This window comes from Delphinus delphis, chromosome 13 (genome assembly GCF_949987515.2).
Source record: "Delphinus delphis chromosome 13, mDelDel1.2, whole genome shotgun sequence".
NCBI lineage: Eukaryota > Metazoa > Chordata > Mammalia > Artiodactyla > Delphinidae > Delphinus > Delphinus delphis.
In genome coordinates this window covers 86,700,342-86,724,097 of record NC_082695.1, presented here as the reverse complement: position 1 = coordinate 86,724,097, position 23,756 = coordinate 86,700,342, and the positions used below count along the sequence as shown (strand labels likewise).

The 23,756-nt window shown below is 46.2% G+C and overlaps 1 protein-coding gene across 5 annotated transcripts in view; it reads right to left on the bottom strand.

Moving 5' to 3' along the window:
• Positions 1 to 23,756, bottom strand: part of ZNF236 (zinc finger protein 236) — a 103,456-nt gene that overhangs the window by 14,437 nt on the left and 65,263 nt on the right. For 4 of the 5 annotated variants that reach the window (XM_060029245.1, XM_060029241.1, XM_060029242.1 and 1 more), the window contains 11 exons: positions 23,160 to 23,311; positions 20,961 to 21,064; positions 19,423 to 19,574; positions 18,455 to 18,667; positions 16,567 to 16,849; positions 14,226 to 14,329; positions 12,225 to 12,590; positions 11,316 to 11,461; positions 10,984 to 11,224; positions 10,407 to 10,586; positions 7,539 to 7,694 (listed from right to left, as the gene is read on the bottom strand). In XM_060029245.1, coding sequence (XP_059885228.1) covers positions 7,539 to 7,694; positions 10,407 to 10,586; positions 10,984 to 11,224; positions 11,316 to 11,461; positions 12,225 to 12,590; positions 14,226 to 14,329; positions 16,567 to 16,849; positions 18,455 to 18,667; positions 19,423 to 19,574; positions 20,961 to 21,064; positions 23,160 to 23,311 — 2,097 coding nt within the window. Of the gene's footprint in view, positions 1 to 7,538; positions 7,695 to 10,202; positions 10,587 to 10,983; positions 11,225 to 11,315; positions 11,462 to 12,224; positions 12,591 to 14,225; positions 14,330 to 16,566; positions 16,850 to 18,454; positions 18,668 to 19,422; positions 19,575 to 20,960; positions 21,065 to 23,159; positions 23,312 to 23,756 lie in introns of those variants that run through there. The other variant, XR_009521788.1, reaches the window with a different exon arrangement.

The following is a 23,756-nucleotide window of genomic DNA, read 5'->3' as shown; positions in this document are numbered from 1 at the left end:
GCAAAGTTCAGAGAAAAGACTGAACAACTTCACGGAAGGCCAGAGCTCATATTTCAACTCAAACAGTGTGGTGGTGATGCAACCTTTAATAATGTTCTTAATTCAAGAGACTTCCCACAAGAAGGATGACCCTAGTTCAGGCAGAACTAGTCTCAATATGGTCGAAAAGAACCTGTGTTTAAAAATTTTCTTTCGCATGCAATTAAATGATTAAAATAATTAAAAGCTGTCATTATATTTGTTTACTATAGAGCTCTTAGCCGTATGAAAGTATCTGCTTAAAGCTCTAGAAGCCGTAATTTAAAATTCAAATTAAATACTCTGAACAGGAGAATGAAGATTCAACACTGAAGTAAACACTGTAGACTCTTCCTTTTAGTTCCCACTTACTTTTTCTTATTTCTTCTGTTCTCCTGGGACACATCACAGCCATCTAAGCCCTACTTCACTGCATGACTCTAACTCAAAAAGAGTAACCTTTAAAGGATTAACAAGTTCTGTATGTTCATCAAACCCACCCTGTTTTCAGTCTTTGTTGGGATAAGTCTTCACAGCCTCTAAGAAAACTTAATGATAATTTTGGAGGGTTTCATAACAAGCTGACAAGGTGTGAGATCACTTTTTTCTTGAGATTAACAAAAAAGTGGTGAGAGGAGACGGGGAGTCGGGAACGGGAAAGATGCCCTGACTGGCCTCACCCCCAGGAAGAGTGGGAAGAGCGCCTGATGGTAAAGTGCACCCACTGGTAGGGGCCGTTAACATTTCAGAGCTGTTGGGAAGTAAGTAACTGACTGCACTTAAATCTAGGAGAAACGGAGGTCAAAATAACCTCACAAAGAACTAGTAAACAAAGAACTGATCCTTCTCTCACTGAAAGCAGAACTCAATTCATTCATCAACATTACCTTAAAAAGGGACTCAGATGACAATGAAAACACGGCGACCCAGAACCTATGGGATGCAGCAAAACCAGTTCCAAGAGGGAAGTTTGTAGCAATACAGTCCTACCTCAAGAAACAAGAAACATCTCAAATAAACAACCTAACCTTACACCTAAAGGAATTAGAGAAAGAAGAACAAAAAACCCCCAAGGTTAGCAGAAGGAAAGAAATCATAAAGATCAGATCAGAAATAAACGAAAAAGAAATCAAGGAACCAATAGCAAAGATCAATAAAACTGAAAGCTGGTTCTTTGAGAAGATAAACAAAATTGATAAACTATTAGCCAGACTCATCAAGAAAAAAAGGGAGAAGACTCAAATCAATAGAATTAGAAATGGAAAAGGAGAAGTAACAACTGACACTGCAGAAATACAAAGGATCATGAGAGATTACTACAAGCAACTCTATCCCAATAAAATGGACAACCTGGAAGAAATGCACACATTCTTAGAAAAGCACAACCTTCCGAGACTGAACCAGGAAGAAACAGAAAATATAAACAGATCAATCACAAGCATAGAAATTGAGACTGTGATTAAAAATCTTCCAGCAAACAAAAGCCCAGGACCAGATGGCTTCACAGGCGAATTCTACCAAACATTTAGAGAAGAGCTAACACCTATCCTTCTCAAATTCTTCCAAAATATAGCAGAGGGAGGAACACTCCCAAACTCATTCTATGAGGCCACCGTCACCCTGACACCAAAACCAGACAAGGATGTCACAAAGAAAGAAAACTACAGGCCAATATCACTGATGAACATAGATGCAAAAATCCTCCACAAAATACTAGCAAACAGAATCCAACAGCACATTAAAAAGGATCATACACCATGATCAAGTGGGGTTTATCCCAGCAATGCAAGGATTCTTCAGTATATGCAAACCAATCAATGTGACACACCATATTAACAAACAGAAGGAGAAAAACCATATGATCATCTCAATACATGCAGAGAAAGCTTTCAACAAAATTCAACACCGATTTATGATAAAAACCCTCCAGAAAGTGGGCATAGAGGGAACTTACCTCAACATAATAAAAGGCCATATATGACAAACCCACAGCCAACATCATTCTTAATGGTGAAAAACTGAAACCATCTCCACTGAGATCAGGAACAAGACAAGGTTGCCCACCCTCACCACTATTATTCAACATAGTTTTGGAAGTTTTAGCCACAGCCATCAGAGATGAAAAAGAAATAAAAGAAATCCAAATCGGAAAAGAAGAAGTAAAGCTGTCACTGTTTGCAGATGACATGATGCTATACACAGAGAATCCTAAAGATGCTACCAGAGAACTACTAGAGCTAATCAATGAATTTGGTAAAGTAGCAGGATACAAAACTAATGCACAGAATCTCTTGCATTCCTACACACCAATGATGAAAAATCTGAAAGAGAAATTAAGGAAGCACTCCCATTTACCACTGCCACAAAAAGAATAAAATACCTAGGAATAAACCTACCCAAGGAGACAAAAGACCTGTATGCAGAAAACTATAAGACACTGATGAAAGAAATTAAAGATGATACAAATAGATGGAGAGATATACCATATTCTTGGATGGGAAGAATCAACATTGTGAAAATGACTATACTACCCAAAGCAATCTACAGATTCAGTGCAATCCCTATCAAACTACCACTGGCATTTTTCACAGAACTAGAACAAAAAAACACACAATTTGTATGGAAACACAAAAGGCCCCGAGGAACCAAAGCAGTCTTGAGAAAGAAAAATGGAGCTGGAAGAATCAGGCTCCCTGACTTCAGAATATACTACAAAGCTACAGTAATCAAGAGAGTATGGCACTGGCACAAAAACAGAAATACAGATCAGTGGAACAGGATAGGAAGCCCAGAGATAAACCTACGCACATATGGTCACCTTATCTTTGATAAAGGAGGCAAGAATATACAATGGAGAAAAGACAGCCTCTTCAATAAGTGGTGCTGGGAAAACTGGACAGCTACATGTAAAAGAATGAAGTTAGAACACTCCTTAACACCACACACCCAAATAAACTTAAAATGGATTAAAGACCTAAACCTAAGGCCAGACACTATAAAACTCTTAGAGGAAAACATAGGCAGAACACTCTATGACATAAATCACAGCAAGATCCTTATTGACCCACCTCCTAGAGAAATGGAAATAAAAACGAAAATAAACAAATGGGACCTAATGAAACTTCAGAGCTTTTGCACAGCAAAGGAAACCATAAACAAGATCAAAAGGCAACCCTCAGAATGGGAGAAAATATTTGCAAATGAAGCAACTGACAAAGGACTAATCTCCAAAATTTACGAGCAGCTCACGTGCAGCTCAATATCAAAAAAACAAACAACCCAACCCAAAAAATGAGCGGAAGACCTAAACAGACATTTCTTCAAAGATATACAGATTGCCAACAAACACATGAAAAAATGCTCAACATCACTAATCATTAGAGAAATGCAAATCAAAACTATAATGAGGTACCACCTCACACCAGTCAGAATGGCCATCATGAAAAAATCTACAAACAGTATGGGGGAGTTCCTTAAAAAACTACAAATAGAACTACCATATGACCCAGCAATTCCACTACTGGGCATATACCCTGAGAAAATCATAATTCAAAAAGTCATGTACCACAATGTTCACTGCAGCTCTATTTAGCCAGGACATGGAAGCAACCTAAGTGTACATCGACAGATGAATGGATAAAGAAGATGTGGCACATATATACAATGGAATATTACTGAGCCATAAAAAGAAACGAAATTGAGTTATTTGTAGCGAGGTGGATGGACCTAGAGTCTGTCATACAGAGTGAAGTCAGACAGAAAGAGAAAAAATACCGTATGCTAACACATATATATGGAATCTAACAAAAAAAAAAGAAAAAGGTTCTGAAGAACCTAGGGGCAGGACAGGAATAAAGATGCAGATGCAGATGCAGATGCAGAGAATGGACCTGAGGACACAGGGAGGAGGGAAGGGTAAGCTGGGACGAAGTGAGAGAGTGGCATGGACATATATACACTACCAAATGTAAAACAGAGAGCTAGTGGGAAGCAGCCGCATAGCCCAGGGAGATCAGCTGGGTGCTTTGTGACCACCTAGAGGGGTGGGATAGGGAGGGTGGGAGGGAGACGCAAGAGGGAGGAGATATGGGGATATATGTATATGTACAGCTGACTCACTCTGTTATACAGCAGAAACTAACACACCATTGTAAGCAATTATACTCCAATAAAAATGTTTAAAATAAATAAATAAATAAATAAAGTATTCTAAAATCAAAAAAAAAAAAGACTCAGGTAAGAACAAAAAGACAATGTTAAATTCCTTAAAAAGCTGTGCTAAATTTCAAGCCTCTACTAATAATAACTTTCTGCCTCTGAAAGGGTACTTATAGAATACTTGCCCGTTTTCTAGGAAAACCCTTTGTCATGGGTGTTACCTGGATCGGATCTGGAAATGGCCTTCAAACCCATATCACACATCTGAACAAAAGCACATGCTTTCGTTCTGGATGTGAAATTCTGACTCATCGGGGCACATTGATTTATTTGTAAATCCCTAAATGGTAACAGCCTACTTCCAACTAAGGCGCAAAGAGCCCAGAAGCTGCCCTAGAAGCTGGCAGCCCACCACGTGCTGCTCACACAGAGAGTTAACGACGACAACCCTGCGCACAGTCACCATGCTCGTCCCCTGCCCGTGAGACAATCACTCTGTATCTGTGGAGGCAGATTTACAAGGTGGAACACCTAATGTCTGACTCACAGAAGACAGATGCTTTCCACAGGTGATCAAGGGCCTGCAACATGACTTTCACCGGGTGACACCGAAAGTTTGTATTTTGGTGCTCATCTTAGAAGAGGCATGTTTAATCTCAAAGTCACTTCAATTTCAGTTCTTATTGGTGTGGCCTGAAGCTCGGCCTGGGGCTGACTGATTCTAAGATAAATGTTGCCCATTAAGATGCAATCTCTTGACAATAGAATATAGATGAAATCAGCCACTTAATTATAACTAGCACTAGTGGAATACGCAAACCTCTCTAAAAACATCTGCTTAGAGTCAAGGATCAAGTGGTTCAGCATATGAAGAATCTTTTCCTATATTCAGGATTATTCAAAGATGCCAAAGGTATTTGAGATCGTAATACAACTGAGTTGCTTATATAAAATTAATCCTGTATTTATAATAACTGATACTACATTATTAAACAAATGTTCTTTAGTTATGAGCACATCTTTTATTTTCTAATATCATGAAACTCCTGAAAAACAATTTTTTTACTAAGGTACCAAATTAAGCTAAAGTGGCATCAAAAAACAAGAGAGAAAAGTTCTCAGCTGGCTCTACAACAATAAGTCTTAAGAGAGAAAAAAAAATTAAATCAGAAGGGGCATGCGTGTTGTTTTTAAAGAAACATCAGTGCATGGCATACAGGAGCCCTGTACACAACTGACCGCTCTTCCCCTGCCCGTGAGACCATCACTCTGTATCTGTGGAGGCAGATGTACAAGGTGGAACACCCATTGTCTGACTCACAGAAGACAGAGGTTTAAAGAAATACAGGTGGCCAGAACAGAGCCCTCTGCGTTCCTGGGCCCTCCCTCCATCCGCTTCTCCATTCTGATCAGAACATCACCAGCTTTAAGTAATCTGCTGTACCAGCGAACGCCCAGGGTCACCAAGTAGCGCAAAACACCCCCGCTCCATTTACAGGGAAACACCTAAAACTCTCCTTGTCTTTCCATCGATTTGCCCAGGACTCACTACAGACATGAAGCAGGGCTTCCAAGGAGATGTAAGATTCCACCACCTACAGCCAGTTTACTCCTCAGGGAAGCAGGAGGCGGGGAGAGCCTGACATCCCAGCATTCCAGGACATAGACCCCCACCAGAGCGTGACACCACTCATTAGGGCCAAACACAAGAGACACATCTTCATGTTGCAACACGCACCGCGCACCGCGCACCACGCAGGGTGGGAGAGGTGATCAGAACCCCAGAGGTGACAAGAAAGAACACAGTGTCTAGTCCTTTACAAAAAGACACAAACTAAGACTTTCAGGAAACAGCTGCAGAAACAAGTTTGCTATGTAACTTGAGTAGTACATGATATACTGTAGAAGTCTTACCTATTACAGGCTAAATTATAACCTGACAGTACTAGCTTTCATAGCCAATTAGAATATAAAACAAAATTCCCCTTAATTGCAAACAAAACCAAAAGACTCTCATTTCAAATTAATAAGTACAAGAATTCAGTTCTGGGATACAATTTTCTTAGAGCCCCAAAATTAAACAAGCAAACCGACGCAGGAGGGACAGAGTTAAGAGCAAAGTAGAGACAGGAACACACGGAGAGCAGTGGTACAGTGGAAACGGTCATCGGCCAGAAGTCCAGATTTTGCATCTGCCCAGATCCGCCAACACGTGATTCCAACACGGCTCTTAACCAGCCGGGTGTCAGTTTACCCTTTAGCAAAGGGGAGGGGTGGACAGAAAGCCCCTCAGGGTCCTGAGTGGAACCTCACTGTGTGCAGCTGCCTCAGCTCACCACCTGCTTCAGTTCAGCAAGTCCCCACCCTGCAGCATCTGCAGATCCATCAAGCCCTCACTCGCGGGGGAGAAATGCCCCCCCCACGGCCAGGGCTCCCGCCTCGGGAGGCCGCCCCGACCAGGTCAACCCCCCACCCGAGACGTGCTCGCTGGGCGCCCTTCTCCCCTTTATGTATCGCTACTGCCGTTAATCCTACACTGATTTACGGCTTCTTCAATAAACGTCTGCTCTGTTCGTTTCTAGGACCCAAAATGCAAGGGGACCGTAGTTGCCTTGCCCAACATGACACACCCAGATTTAGTATACTTCTTACCATACAGTATGCACCACAATCTTTCAGTGAATAGAAGAATTACTGGCTAAGAAAGCATTTCAATTAAGCACGGAGAAAAGTCTAGCTGGGGGTACAAACATATCTAAAGATTAAATTTTTTTCTCAAAAAATGATATACAGAGTTGGAAAATAAAGAGGGCTAAGAAAGTAGTGAAATCTCTACAAGGTAAGGCAAACAGGTATGGCATCCTCAACTGTTAACGTTTACTTATGAAGCTGTGACCTATTTTACTGGAGCTCTTTTATTTTTTATTAAAGCCTATACTTCAAAACCTTAGGAAGATGTCTTCTTTTAATTCTGCCATCCTACATTCAGCTGGTGCCCAAACATTCCCACCGCAGGGCACAAAGTAACGAGCCAGAGGCACTTTCAGCCTGGGTGACACAGGGACAGCTTTGTGACTTGCAGACATACACAATGCCTTGCATATTTGAATAAGATTATTTACCTTTTTTCTTTAGAAGGTGGAAACGACCTTAAAAGGTTAATAACACTCGAGACAGTTCTGTGTCCTAGAATTATACATAAGCCACTAATCATCACAGAATCACATCAAACGTATTAGAACGTGCAGTTGACACACTCGTCACGCAAGAAGACAGGTGACTTCTCTCTGCTGACCAGGTGCAGAGCCCTGTAACTATGAAACGTCATGAAGCCTCTCGTGGCTGGATCATTAGCTGCATACCTGAAGCGTTTAATGTTGCACTCTGTGAGAGAAGCTGGTCATTGCTTATGGTCAAGGTGGCACCCGTAGATTGATTATTGATTGCAGGTGCTGACAATCTTATGCTTCCGTTCAGTTCACTACTTCCATTAGAACTGTGCTGAATAAGATCCTGACCTAAACAGAAATTAATACTGTGATATCTGAGAGTAACACATTAATTCACGTACTGGCAAGTAGGTTAAACATATAATAACATCCTTTTAAAAGTGAAAGCTATTTCATTTTTAACACTATTTAAAGAGAAAAAAAATTAAAATAAGACCATGAAATACATTTCCCAAAATGAAACTACCTGTTCACACTTTTTAAGCTATAAAGTTTTTAAGTGCGTCTTAAGAGTTCTACTTTAACCCAGCATTTAGGCACTTAGAGCTACACACTTTGTTGAATAAAACTTAAACTGAATTGGAAATACTTCCAAACATGGTGGACTCCCAGCTGCAGCACCGAGGGGCACGAGGGAGGGTACCAAGGCCTCCCTTGCGGCAGCAGTGGCCGCTACAGGTCTCCTACGGGAGGGTCACTGCCCCACAGCGCTCTGGACGCGCACAGCAGGCTCAAGCACGCCGTGATGTACTCCCACCGAGAGACATGGGCTTCTGTCAGCTTCATTAGCTTGTAACCTTTACATTACAGCATAATTGTATAATGTAATCAGATAGTATGGAAACAGAGGAACATGAAAATTAAAAACCCGAGCTGTTTCAATGAAAACCAAAAGACAAAAGGATGCTGCACTCAGCTTCATAATCACCGACATCCTCATGCCACACTAGAGACACAGAACTGGGGAATGAGTCTGTGCAACAGGGGTGGAAGTGTGGGCAAAATAAAACGTTCAGAACTCCTACCAGCAGAGCAGACCCATTTTCAAAGACCTGCGGATAAATGCTCAAAATCGTGTAGGCATCGTTTCTCTGACTCTCTGCTTGACGTGGCTTTCTATTAATAACTAAAGACATCAGGTAGGAGCACTTTTACTTACACGACAACTGGGGGAGACTGAGGACCCTCCTCGCCTTTTACCCAATGTTTAACTTCTTTCCCAAACAGCTTAGGAACTGCTAAAGGTCTGTACACCTTAACTGAAGTAGTATTTGCATTCTAGCATTCGTAAGCATTTATAATTCTGTGCATTCGTGGAAAACAGAACATTCGACAGAATAACCAAACATTTCTATAGCACAGCTAGATGCTCTCCAAGGTGACCACAAATTAAAAGTTTTTCTAGACTTCTCAGAATGCGACACGAAAATGTTGAGTTAGTAGTCCCCACAGCCAATTCTCATTACACACAATAATGAGAAGTAAAGGAATAGGAAATCTTAAGCCCAGAGTTTGGGCAACCCTTATTTCATCAACTGACAAAGATTTCTCCTAGGATAACCTTTTTAAGCTTTTTTTTTTTAAATTGCAGTTATATTCACCTAATACACTAAAAATTAACAATAAAATAACTAAATGATCGATAATAGGAAAACATAGGAGAAACAGAAGTACAAGCCACAAAAACACATTTGCCGAACTGTATGTTATGTGTTTTTTATATAGGACTAGCACAACCCCTCAGATATTGAGATTATGCAAAAAAAGTTAATTTGATCAACAAAACAGCTTTCTGAAAATAACTCTTCCATGTTTCCAACATTACAATTCAAATATATATATATATATATATATATATATATATACACACACACATATATTAAATAAAAAAGAAGAGAGTTAGTGAATTAGATAAAATTCAGAGTTAACTTCTGCTGCCTGCTAGCACCTAAACACCACTGCGTGTCACTGAGAAGCAAAGCTCCATCCAGGAACAGTTCCTCAAATTCTCACGTAAACTGAAAGGAATAAAGACGCCCCTCAAGAAAGCAAGCTTTTGGTTTTCTTCTCAATAACTACTCTTTCTTTTCCAATAATGATTTTTGCAGAAATCTCAGGCAACAGAGGTAATAACTACACTGACCGCTCACACAGCTATCAGCCCAGTATTCCAGCCACTGCCATACTCTGTCTCCAGGGAGGTTATTTTGACCCCAGCAAAATGTTCTTTTCTTTTTTCTTTTCTTTAAAAAACAACAATCTCATAAGGTTGTTATGACACTTAAATGAGTTAATATTTGTCAAAGTTACTAGAACAGGACCTGGTGCACTGTAAGGGTCAAAAAATTGTTGCTAAATTTAAGAACCACTCAGTTAACATGAAGAGCTCATAGCTAAGAGGCATGTGGGCAAAGCGCACCTGTAAAATATGCTCCAGGCTAACGAAGATGAGAACATACTGTGAGAACTGATGCTCTGTAAGGGGAAGAGCTGACCGTGAACGTCACAGGCCTGGAACAGGGAGCACGTCAGCTGGTGACTCACATGGAGGATGAGCTTGCCAACCTCGGTGGCCTGGGCTGCCAAAGGGTGTCTTCCACCCACTTACCTAGTTCTACCATAATTTTCTACATAATCTGAGAAGAATTCTGAAAAGGTCAGGGGGGTAGGTATCTGTAATCTCCTAGTGTAACCACTTATACCGATTCAACTCCTTTAGCTCAAAGGAGCATGGTAAGAATTATGAAGCCATGGTTTTCTGCTCTTGGTTAAACGAAATATATCTGACAAAGCTACCTGGCTCAAACTGGACGTGCCGTGAGGAACCACCACGTTTAATCCCTGGTATCAGATGGGAGCTGCAGGATGATCATTCTCACATAAATTGCAAACACTTCCTGAGGCACTGGATTTAGGCAAAGCTCAGTCTTACAGGAAAAAGATACAAAAAAGAGTTACCTAAACTGCAGGTGAAAGGATTTAAAAAATTTTAAGACTAACCGGAGATGGTCAGGGTGATTTCCTGCGGCGACCCCGAGGATGACGCAGCGGTGGGCCCGGCAGCCTGCGCCAGCACCTGGCTCAGGCTCGAGTTGTTAATGGTCAGGGTGATCTCATGGGGGCCACTGGAGGTGGACACCAGGCCTTGTGATGTCATCACCTGAGAGAGGTCTTGCGTCCCTGGTCATCGTTATAAAACAGAACAAAGCTGGGCTTAAAAAAATAATCATTTCCTCCTTGTTCATATTAAAATATTTTAGTGCAACTGTTACTTTAAAAAGAGAAAGATTCAAAATACAGTATCAGTCATTTCTAATTCCTTAATCTGAAATCATTTAAAAACAAACAAAAAGCCTTATGAGGAAATAGGAAGCCGGTTCCATGAATGCAATCTCTGTGCATATACTGACTAAACATCATTTATCGTCAGAAAAGCTTACTTTATTCTTAGGACATTTATTCGTTAAGCTTTATAAAGAGAAGGAAACAGCATCCCAGTGTCCCCAAACCAAATCTGTGATGTCAGCAGCGAGCCGAAACTCCAGCTGTCACAACCAACCGAAGCGGCAGCTCTCACCACTGCTGCTGGTGGTCAGCACGGAATCCTGCTCCGAGAGCGGGCCTATGGTCAGGTTGGCAGACGTCACCGTGGGCTGCAAGGACAGGCCTGAGATGGGCTGGAGGACCACACTGGCCGGGACTGTACTGTCTGGTGTCTGAAGGGAGCTGTGCTGCGGGGCCAGGCCGGGCTCCACGGTCGGCTGTGGGGCAAGCAGGTTACCCTGCTGTAGCGTCTGCTGCAGGACGCTTGGGTCAATCTGAAAGCACAGAGGTTGTTGTGATGGAAATTTCACGCTGAGTGTGACTCAGACCATCTGAAAGCACAGAAAAGCCTGGTGGGCGTCGCACCTGTAGCGTGATATTATTAATGCTGGAAGCGTCGATCCCAGAGATTTGAACACTGGGTGCAACCAGGTTAGCAGCCAACTGTAACTGTATGCCCTCGAGGGTGGCCAGGCTTCCGTCTGTCAGAGACACTGTCCAGTCGCCACCAGCTGCAGAGGAAGAACAGGAATGACTGCGTACCAGACACTTTCTCAAACAGGAAAAACGCACTGGGTTTCTAAATACAGAAGTTCTAAACACATACCGACATGACCTAGTTAACAAACACTAATATTTACTTTACACAGGCACACACATATCTAATTTAATCATCACAAAACAAACCTTGTGAAATAGAAAATAATATTATCCATTTTAAACACATCAGGAAACTAGGCTCAAAGAGATCACACTGATCAGCCCAAGATTTAAAACAACGCTGTTATTTTGTCTTATTATGCTTTGATTGCACCATGGCTCATGGAACTGAAAGAAAGCCACTTAAGATGCCCAGTAGCTACGAACAGTTGCTACGTTATTTGTGAGTGCACAGAAAACCCAACTGACTAAAATTTAATGCTTTTCAAATACTGTGTGACCCAAGAGCAATTGGATAACTCGTATATGAGAAGCAAGGTTCACGGGCAGCTATAAATTACGTCTCGCTATTAAGTTTGTGAGAATACTAAAAAAGAAACAGGTTTAAGCCCATCAAACTAAACAAAGAGCTGAAGCCTGAAATGCAGAAGTGACGTTAGAAAGAATGGGAAACGGAAAGGCAGCTGCGCCTGGAAGTCAAGACTTCAACCTCCCGCGACCTCGCGGGAAACCCTCAGGAAGGGCAGTGTCCTGAGGCTGAAGGTCGCGCCCCCCACCCCACCCCCCGCCCCCGTCCCGGCGTCCACAGCCCTGGTGCCTGTCAGCCCTACTCACCGGACACGGAGGCGGGAAGGACGGCCTGGCCCAGCAGGCCCTGCTGCAGCAGACTCTGGTCCAGCTGCCCCGCCAGCACGGGGCTGTTCATGATGAACACGCTGGGGTCGGAGGAGGGCGGAGGGGGCGCGCTCACGGGCTGCGGCCCTTCCGGCGGCCCCCGGGGCCCAGGCTTCCTGGCTTTCTTAGGGTCCGGTTTGTAGTGAAACTGCATGTGAGTCTTCCTCCGCCCGGACGTGCGGAAACGCAGCTCACAGTGGGGACACTTGAACGGCTTTGCTCCTGTGTGCAAACGCATGTGGACCTTCAGGCTCCCCTTGGTGGAGAAGGCGTTGCTGCAGACGTGGCAGCTGAAGAGCTTCTGACCTGGGAGAAGAGGCCGTGCGTCAGCGGGCTGGCCGGGTCGCCCCCGTCGGCCAGCGGCCTGGCTGCCACCACGCTGCGTCCACCATCCCCCACGCTCCCCGGGGCCCCTCGCTCCGGAGGGCCGGTGGCTGGAAAACTTAAAAGTAAGCGAAGTTCACTGTCGAGGATCCGAATTCAGTCTTTCCACGACACGGAGGCACACCAAGCCCTGCCGGAAGCGGGGACCCGCCCTGCATCTCGGGCTCCGCTCCCTGATTTTACGAAGCGTGAGCTCACGCCTCACCGGTCTTCTCCGCTGACAAAGGGGCGCCTGAGCCGCCAGCACAGGTGGAAGCCGCCCAGCAGACTGCGCTCCGGGCGCACGTGCCCAGCTCCTGGGGCACCAAGTCCTCTAACACACGCGTGCTGCGGGGTGAAGAAGGCCCGGCAGGCGGGGCTGGGCGCGGCGGCAGGGCCCCGGGACTGGCGGCGCCTGCTCCCCTCGCGCTGCTCGGGCCGCAGAAGTCAGCTGAGGGGGGCCCTGGAAGGTGTCTTCCCAGAGATTCTCTTCCTAGTCCTGATGCCCGGGAGCCCACACGGAGGCTTGGTGCGCAGGAGGCGTCCTTAGGGTGGCCGGCACCTGCCGCGTGAGCTACCACGCGAGACCCGGGACACAAAGCCACTAAGCGGGTCCCTCCTGACCCTCGGCAGTGCCCAGGGCTGCAGGGGAGGGTCAAGCACAGATCCTAAGGAAACAACAGAAGAACTGTCCGTAGAATAGGCAGCTGAAGGACTTCGTGTATCTGTTTACCTAATTCCACACACGAACCCATCAGAAAAGAATCACAGGACTTTACGCCTATGTGTGAAATTCCACTTGTACTCCCTTGGTCAATTCTGCTTACGGCCAAAGCTTCAGAGTGTAAATTGGTTTGACAGTCATAATCCTACGCGTCCTCACGACGCTAACGTTTACTCCGTGTTTACCAGGTGCCACTTTTACTTTTCTAGGCAATTTAAACCGGGGGGTGGGGGGAGGGTACTCGTGTTTGCCCCATTTTCTACATGACGGATGGGCGGGTCAGAGAAGTAGCTCACAAGTGAGGACAGACTCCAACCGGGCAGAGGCCCAGGGCCGCCTTCTCGCCCACGAGGGCTCACCGTGGACAGTCAAGAAGTGGAGGTTGAGCACGCTTTACTTAGGATGATTAACCTTCAGTTCCTCACGTAAGATGAAGAAAATGGCCATGAAATTTGGACGTTAATTGTTTTCCTTTATCAGATTTTCCCCCCACAGAAACAGAATTGCTACCTGGTAAGTGTAATCAGATTTGTGAAATCCCCAGTTTTCACAGAATTTCAACGAACTGAAACTCTGGCCTGAATGAGACTAAGAGGTAATCTTTCTAACACAGGTATTTAACTCTGAGTAAGACAACTTACAACGCCACATCTGAGACCTAGATCCTTTCCTTTGGTGTCAGAGATCACTTTCTCCGTGTTGGGAATCACAAATCTTCTATATTCATTTCTTCATGGTTCCTGATTTTTAAGCTTTGTTTCATCTTGAAAGTATGTGTGCAAAAAAAATACATAGGAACAAGTATAAAATGCTGTCGGAAGGCACCTACCAACAGTGCAGGTGTTTGCTCTTACCTGTGTGAGTCTTCACGTGGCAGTCCAGGGTAGATTTAACAGTGAAACTCTTCCCACATTCATCGCATTTATATGGCTTTTCTCCAGTGTGGATTCGAACATGCCTAGCCAGAAAGCATTTGCAATTAAGTGTCTTTCTTTTTAACTTTATACGCAATTTACAAACAACTTCATGATTTAAAATTTATAGCTATCCATATAAATAAAAATTATGCGTGACTATGTACTGAATAAATTTAGCAATACAAAACTTTTAAGCTTCACTCTATATAAATAACACCATAAACAAATCCACAAGACAACAAAGTAATCTGCAAGACCAATGAAAACAAGGCTAACTTTCCTGAAAACCAAAGAGAATCTTACAAATCAGCAGTAAGACAAGAAATATCACAGCAGAAAAACAGGCAACACACAGGCAGCGTAGAGAAGAAACACACGCACGCAAATGCCACATGAAAAGGTATTCCCCAGCCTCAGAATTTAAAAAGAGCAAGTTAAAATGACAAGCCATCCCTTTCCCATCTGTCTGATGATGACCCACTGTCGGCTGGGTGGCCTAGGAGCAGGTGTTCAGAGCCTGGGGGATGTAAACGGCACAGCCCTCGGAGGCCAGTGGGTGTGTCCATCAGCACTGACCCCGGGCACCCACACAGGTGCACACAGAGCACAGGACAGTGGGGCTGGCCTAGTGATTCCACACTGAAAACTAGGCAGTCATCAACAGGGGTCTGGGATGCCCACACGACAACAAGACGTCGCCGTGAAGGATGAAAGAGGTGGGCGGGTACTGACAAAGCTGTCTGAGACCCCACAATATGTAACAATTAAACCGAGACCAGAATTGCATAAGTTAATGCTGACGTATGAGTAGACATTTCTGAAAAAACGCACAGAAGAAACTGCTAATAGCGCTTGTCTCTGGGCTTGTCTATGAAGGCTCTCCCTTCATAGCCTCCTCCGCTGTTTTCGGTCCTGGCTCGCTTCACCAGGACGTCTGTCCAGTACGCAGTGCGGGCAGCTGAGCCTCGCACGATTGTTAAATGAAGGACAGAGGAGAAGGCAGGCCGGCTGCCAGGCCGCAGCAGGCTTCTCGTTTCCAGGGGCACCTGCCGCCTCGCCCCCTCACGGGGGTGCAGGGTCAGCAGTCCCGCCTCCGGGGCGCACCTCTGGGCCCGGCGGGCTGCTCGTCAGCACCACCCGCCGGCTACGCGCTGCAGACCTTCTCAGCGGCGCAACGATGCCCACGGGGCTGCCCAGCAGGACGCCCTCGTCGGCGATTCACACCCCTGCCTCCCGCTGGGGCCCTGCCCCGCCCCACACCCAGCGTGTTGCTCCCTTGCGGCCACCACCCGGTCCTCTCCTAGCTGAGGGTTCCAGCGTCTCACTCCCGGCCTCGGAGTCCACATGCTGTCATCTTCTTAGCTCGTTCCTCCTCCCCACCCGCCGGGACACGACGCCATCTCGGCTCCGCGCCCAAGCCTGGCCCGGCCTTGCCCACTGCCCCTCGCCCGTCTACCCGTCCCTCTCTCACTGGCACATGCCCCTTCCTGCCCGGCAGGAATACAAGGGCAGGCGTTACTAGCTGCGCTCACGCGAGGAGCACTTCCAGCCTAGCAGCTTCCGGGCAGCCTGTCTGCCCTCCCATCACATGCAGGGCTCTGTGCGACAGAGAGGGACAGGAAGACGCCTCTTTGGTTTTCTGAAGCAGCCGGCTCTCTTATTACCCGTCTTGAAATCCCGACAGCTCCTCCGTTCAATCACCCTCTACCTTTTACCCAGCAGTTCCACCTCCTGAAGCAAAAGACGAGCGCCCCCCCGGCCCCACCCCGTAAACGAAAATCCTCCAAATGTTTTAAGAGAGTGCTGTACTTCGGCCTTCTTTCCTGGAGCCCGTCTGTCAGCTGCCCTCCGCCACTCTGCCAGACCGCACGTCAATCACCGCCTCGCGGCTGATGTGGACTCGACCCCCAGCGCTCGGGCCACCTCCCCGTGTGATGGAGCCTCGCGCCATACAGACCGGTCGCCCTGTGGGGCGGGCAGGAACCCGCTGCTGTTCTGAGCGCCTACAAGGCTGGGCTCAGCGCCACATCTTCCTCAGGAGATCATTTTTAATTCTTTTACTGCTACCACCGTCACACAGAAATAAGCACAAACACCCACAGAGCAAGCAGACTTCTAGCTAACGTGCTCAATGAGCTCGCAAGGAAGCCTCCAAACGCACACGGGCCTGCAACCAGGACTCAAGAGAGGAAGGAGCCACTCAGAAGGCGTCAGCACGGGTTGCCGAGGAGCGCGCAGACCGCACGCCCACCCCCGGGGCAGCGGGCCTGCACCGCACCTGACCAGGTCGCTGGGCTTCTTGAAGCTCTTGGGACAGTAGGAGCAGCAGTTGGCGTGCTTGGGCTCGGCCTCCAGCTCCGCCTGCCTGTCCTTCATCTCGCTGACGCGGTCCTTCTCGGCGGCCGACTGCACCAGCACCTGCTCTGAGACGGTGGCGCTCTCCTGCGGCCCAATCTTGGCCAGCTGCGCCGTCTCCTCCTCTGTGAAGGTGATGACCTCGGGACGAGCCTTTCTACACACGTTTCTTTCAGAACTGTCTTCCTCTTCCTCCAGACCCATCTCTAAACAACATGTAGGAAAAAGGATCAAATCCTAATAAAAAACTAAATGTAACAGAACAACTAAAACAAAACATTTAACTTAAATATGTAAGGTTAAAATTAGCAACTCAATGAGGCTATATTTGGGATGGTAAAGGGTTTTTTCCCACCACTGTCTATTGAGAAGCTGGTCAGGGTGGAAAGGCCATGCCTCGGGGGAGGGGTCACTGCCAAGGGCAGATGCCCTGGCTGACGGTCTCCGCCAGCCCTGCCAGCAGGCTGGCAGTGGGCTCTGAACGGGTCAGTGTCCGCACGAGTCAACAGTGCTCATACACACAGACGTTCATTTATCAACACGGACACAAAGTGAATTAGCGTAAGAGGACGAGCAGCCCGAAGGAAGAGACCAAACTGATAACTGGCAAACAGCCGCCAATTAAAAAGACTCACTGAAAGGAAAGAAAACACTTAAAAAATATGTATGTTGAAGTATTCTCTCAGTGAAATGTGAGGATATATTTACATCCATTAAAAAGAAAGAATAAGCTGCTGTTAAAATGTAACCGAGAAGGAAAAAAAGGTTTGGCTGGGGACAGGGGACAGGGGGACATTATTATTGCACAGATGGCTAAAAAAGTTTTTTAAAAAACAGTAGAGACAGTAACTAGCAAAACGGACGGCGGTCAGAGCCAAAACAGTGAACTAAAAACTGACGGATGGCCCTCGAAGTCGCACCCCCATCTCAGCACGCTCACTCCGCCAGCACCAACGGTGTGAGGTGCACAGTGCCGGCTGCAGCACTGACAGGAGCCCAGGCCCCAGGACACCGTGTAAACTATCGATAGCATAACTCACGCTGCACATGGAACAAGGTCGTTTAAAAGATTTAGAACGCTGTGCACTGGCGCCCTGTGTCAGGATCTATGCAAGGTGCACGTTCTGCCCCTGTAATTTCACTCTGGAACTTGCTAAGAAGAAATCATCTCACAGGTACAAAGAGTATAGGCACAAAATCCTCCTGGGATTCCTATACTTGGGGTAGGAACTGGGCCCATCAGCTCGTCTACCGCTTAAGTTAGCTTCACGGTATCTCGTGTCGGTCAGATGAGAATGTGCGTGGTGAGTAAGCACAGCGCCGAGGGTTAAGGCCCCCTGACCGCCAGCTCCTCCTGTTACACTGCAGCACTGGGCAGCCACTGCGCATCCAGCAACAGGAAACCGTGTAATGAAACACAGCAGAATTCCGTGCAGGCGTTAGAACTGATGCACACCCGTGCTCACTAATACCAAATTCGCCTGTAATGAACACCCATGCACGACAACACTGCATGTAACGTGCTTTCCTATCAGGGAATTCAGGTCCACCTACGCGTGCGTACATGCATGCGTGGGCGACAGCCTGCCCTGTGCGGGGACGCTGGTATTTTGGTGCCTGGTGACCAGTGAGGTGAGAAGTTCTCCTCTTCGTGCCTCCCGAATCTTTCTTTCAAAGAGCAAATTATGATTGCTTTCATAATCAGAAAATGAAATAAGTTAATATACTGGTACAAATCACCTCTGCAATGAGTTAATCACTAAGTTTCAGCATCGGCTGATGATAAACCTGAATCAACAAAGGGACCACACCTCCTCCTTCTGCCTCTCCCGGTGCTGACCCAGCCGAGGGGACTGTCTGGTGCCTCTTCATGTGCTTTTTACAATGGACTGTGGTTCGGAAGCCCTGCTCGCAAAACGGACACTTGTAGGGCTTCATGCTCATGTGCGTGGCCGTGTGCCTGGTGAGGCTGCCGTTGGTTGTGAAGGAAGCGTTGCAGACGCTGCAGCTGAACGCCTTTTCTCCTGCGACAGCAGAGACGGGGTCAGAACACGTTCGTTACCTGAAAACCGCACGCGGTCAAAGCAAAGATGCGCTCAACAAGCTGCAAAACCGAAGAGCATGTACTTGCTGTGGTCTCCAATTTTTAGGAATAGAGGGTCTTTCAAGAAGGTTATTTTAAGAAGACGGACGGTCATAATGAAGCAGACAGATCATACTAAGCCCTGACAAGATGTGAAATCATTGCTGGTGGACAAGGAAAATGGTGCGGCCACTCTGGAAAGGCCATTCTGGTTTGGTAAACCCCAAGGTTTAAACAGTTATCGTATGACCAAGCAAGTCCACTCCTAAACAGAGAAGCAAAAGCTTGCATCCACACAGAAACGCACAAAACGTTCACAGCAAGATTATTCCTGATAGCCAAAAACCGGCAACACCTCAGCTGTCCAACAGCTGATGAGCGCACAGGCAGAACGTGGTTTCTCCACACAGTGGACTACTGTTTGGCTATAAAAATAAGTGTGACACATGCTACAACGTGGGTGGACCTTGAACACGTGCTGAGTGAGGGAAGCCAGTGACAAAAGGCACCGTGTCGTATGGTTCCGTTTACAGGAAGAGCCCGGAACAGGCAAAACCACACAGACAGGAAACAGGTCAGTGGTTGCCTGGGGCTGGGGGCCCTGAGGGGTGTGATGAAAATGCGCTAGAATTCATATGCTCTAGAATCACGTATGGTTTTCCACGTGTTTACGTCCAGTGCGAGGCAGACAATGACCTGTGTGTGTCTTCTCGTGGGACTTGAGGACCCCAGAGGAAACGAAGCCACGTCCACAGAGCTTGCACTTGTAGGGCTTCTCCCCGGTGTGTGACCGCACGTGCTGCTTCAAGTGGCTGGACTTCTTAAAGCCTTTGTTGCAATAGTCACATCTATACACACAACACAGACCACGTTAATTCACAGCCTGATCACAAACGCAACACCTGAGAAGGGAAGAAAAGCAAACACGCTTCACCAGCAATCAGTAAACCATCAGGCCTAACCGTTACAGAAACCAGGTGTGCTTCCAACACTTAGAACACTGAGATACTAGCGAGAAAAACTTGTTAGATCAAATTCTGCTCCGACTGCACCCTTAAACATATTTTATTATTTCAAAGTTAGTAAAACCTACAGCAGTTCTCCAGGAGAAATAAAATTTGATTAACTACAAACTATTCCTTTAAACATAACAGGGAATTTATCATGTGCTACTTTCTTTACCAAGTCATAAGATGCTGCAAACCCTTCCGCTGCATGAGGGTCAGAATCACCTGAGTCTAGACACTTGGAAATGTCAGTTCGTATACTCTTTAGCTGATAAAATACTTTACCAAACAGATGCTACTAGAGCTATTTTGAATAATATATAAATATGTAGTGTTATTTTCCTCTCAGTTGTTATGAAATATATTAAAATTAAGGATGAAACAATTATAAATTTCAAAATTCCTATTCACATATTATTAAAAAATTTTTTAAAATTCTGAAAGCTTATTCCATTTTATTTCCCTATTTTTTCCATTTCCAGGTTTTAATCTGTGATAGAAAGGTACACAGAGCACACAGCTCGGCACACAGCAGCAAGGTCTTAATAAGTGTTGAATGAACGAATGGGGAATGAATGAATGGCCAGAAGTCCAGGAATGCCCAAGCAGATGTCACAAAGGAATCACAAGAAAACATTACACTAATCTCACTTAAAAATACCCGTGCAAGATCCCAGATTAAACATTAACAAACAAATACTTGTTGAATAAATGGAAGTGTGACTTAAGTATCAGGAGGTTATATATAAAACACACAAAGAGCCGTGGACAAAAAGGCACGATATAAATTCAAGTTATTTCTGAAAACACGGTAACAGCGGCCTAGAGTGGGGACAGGAAGCTACAGCAGAGTAGTTTATGGGTACACGCTGCTGCGTCCAAACCCTGCCCATGTCACTTATTAGCTGTAGAAGCTTTAGCAAGTGAGTCTCTTTTGTCTCAGATACTTTCTTTATAAAATGGGGGTGACGACAGGCCCTGTTTCCCAGAGCTTTTGTGAAGCTGCAGGAACGGTGCAGGTGGGCACTGGGCGCAGCAGGACGGGCTGCAGCCCAAGTGCGCGCACCCGGAGGAGCGTGCGTACCTGTAGGAGCGTGCGTACCTGTAGGAGCATGCGCACCCAGAGGAGAGCGCGTACCCGTAGGAGCGTGCGCACCGGAGGAGCGCGCGTACCCGTAGGAGCGCGCGTACCCGGAAGAGCGCGCGCACCCGGAGGAGCGCGCGTACCTGTAGGAGCGCCGGCTCTGCTCCTCGCTGTCGTCCAGGAACGGGGGACGTGGCGCCTGCAGCCCCAGCTCCTGCTGGGGTGACTCCTGAACCAAACGACTTGTCTAAAACATAGTAGAAGCACAGAGCAGACTGCATGAGCATCTATGAATGAATACAAACACTGAACAACTAAGGATAAGAACACTCATAAATGTGGATTTAAAAGGGAGAAACCCCAATTAGGTTGTTGCAATCATTTGGGCCAAATTAATAACAAAAATCATCTATACCAATTTTAATGAAGAAATACTTATTTTATTTTCCATTAACTTGCTTTAATCTTTCCTTTTTTTTTTTTTTTTTTTTTTTTTTTTTGCGGTACGCGGGCCTCTCACTGCTGTGGCCTCTCCCGTTGCGGAGCATAGGCTCCGGACGCGCAGGCTCAGCGGCCATGGCTCACGGGCCCAGCCGCTCCGCGGCATGTGGGATCTTCCCGGACCGGGGCACGAACCCGTGTCCCCTGCATCGGCAGGCGGACTCTCAACCACTGCGCCACCAGGGAAGCCCAATCTTTCCATATTTTTTATGTCTATTAAGAGACTACTCTTTCATCTGCTCTATTCTTACTGAGAGTGAACAAAACGCCCTGCTTTCTTAAAATACTAAGTCCCCTCGCTTGTCACAAAATCACAGGGGGAGAAAGCATGTTCCCAGCCCAGGAGCAGCAGGCCTGGAGACAGCAGCCCCTTAACTCAACACCTTCCGGCCACAGGTGGTGCAGCCCAGGGACTGGGCAAAGATCTGCAGGAAACACCCACGTTCAGTGGACAGAGCACAGGCTGACCTTCAGGACATGGGGGACAGGCACAGGAGAGGCCAGAACAGTGGAGAACCTGCCTGCGTGCACGTGTTTCCCGTGGCTTCCAGGACCCGCCCCGAAAAGCCACAAGTGAGCGGGTGTGCAGTCTTGCTCAGAGGGCCGAGTGAAGGCAAGCCACAGAGGTGCATGCCCCCCACCACCCAGATTCAGCGCCTACTGTCAATTATGCAGCTTCGAGCTGGGAAAACGTGCTCTGAAAATTTCACTGGAGGGTCCAGGTCCTCCACTTGGCAAAAGTTACCCACAGGGTCTTTTAAAGAGAGAAAATAAGGACTTCCCTGGTGGCGCAGTGGTTAAAAATTCTGCCTGCCAATGCAGGGGACACGGGTTCGAGCCTTGGTCCGGGAAGATCGCACATGCCGCAGAGCAACTAAGCCCTGTGCGCCACAACTACTGAGCCTGTGCCCTAGAGGCCGCGAGCCACAACTACTGAAGCCCGCACGCGTAGAGCCCGTGCTCTGCAACAAGAGAAGCCACCGCCATGAGAAGCCCGCGCACCGCAACCAAGAGTAGCCCCCGCTCGCCACAACCAGAGAAAGCCTGCGCACAGCAATGAGGACCCAACGCAGCGCCCCAAAAATTAAAAAAGTAAATATTAAAAAAAAGAGAGAGAGGGCTTCCGTGGTGGCGCAGTGGTTGAGAGTCCACCTGCCGATTCAGGGAACACGGGTTCGTGCCCTGGTCTGGGAAGATCCCACATGCCGCGGAGCGGCTGGGCCCGTGAGCCATGGCCACTGAGCCTGCGCGTCCGGAGCCTGTGCTCCGCAACGGGAGAGGCCACAGCAGTGTAGAGGCCCGCGTACCGCAAAAAAAAGAGAGAAGAGAGAAAACAATTGATTTGCCAATCATTTTCACCACTACTGAAAGATTTCCAAAAATGGCAAAATCAATACCAAAACAAAAACTTAAATGCCTCCAACTTGACTAAGAGAGGAAAATTTTAAATGATGCATTTAAATATGTATCTTTAGTATGTCAGCCTTCATTATATTTTCATTCTAACATGTTTCTTTAAGATTCCACATATTAAAATGCTTTGGTTTTCTCGCTAAAGCAAGGCGATATCCTTCAGATGTTACTGAAGTCAGTTACACTCTCCTGACTTTCCTGACTTTTAACAGAAAAGGTAAAGCCACATCATGGGAATGAAATCTTAAAACAAAAATGTTTTAAGGAAATAGAAGCCCTATATGATAAACACTGAGGTTTCCACAGGTGATGCAGCAATCTTAAAGTTGCAACAAGTTAACATGCCCACTTAAGTAAGCAAATTTTAAATAATTACAGTGAAGAATAAGATAGAATCTGCTCAATGATGAGACTTCTGCAATACTCACTACATTAATCGTATCAGAGCTAGGAACCGGAAGTAAGTTCTGCTGATGGAAGCTCGTGGACAGGGCTTGAGACTCCAGTGTGCTGGAATCTTGTAACTGTTGGACCGGTGGAAACTGAGTCTGTTGATTGTATGTATCAGTCACTGTAAAACCTGAAATAAATCAGAAGACATGAGTTCTACAAAAAACAGTAAAGTTACACACACACACACACACACACAAAACCAAAAAAGGTTGGTTTTACAAATAAAGGTATTTAAAGGAACATGTCTACTTTCTGAACGGGAATCAGGATTATTAGTTTTTACCAGCAGGCTCTAAAGTGATCTGCTCACAGGCAAGAGGCTACGCTCAGCTCCCATCCTTGCAGGGCAGACTGACACACCAGCCACAAATAAGTCCCAGTTTCTACTCAATTACCTTTCCTTGGCTAGAGACCAGGTGTAGAATGGTCATTAAAGTCCCCTTCTGGAAAATCTGAACAGACTACAAAATAGCGTATGCGTGCATGTGTACACACATGCACACGCTACCCACGCAAGACGTTATCTGGTTCGATAACTGGTCATAAATTTCAGAAGAGCACTAAAAGAAACA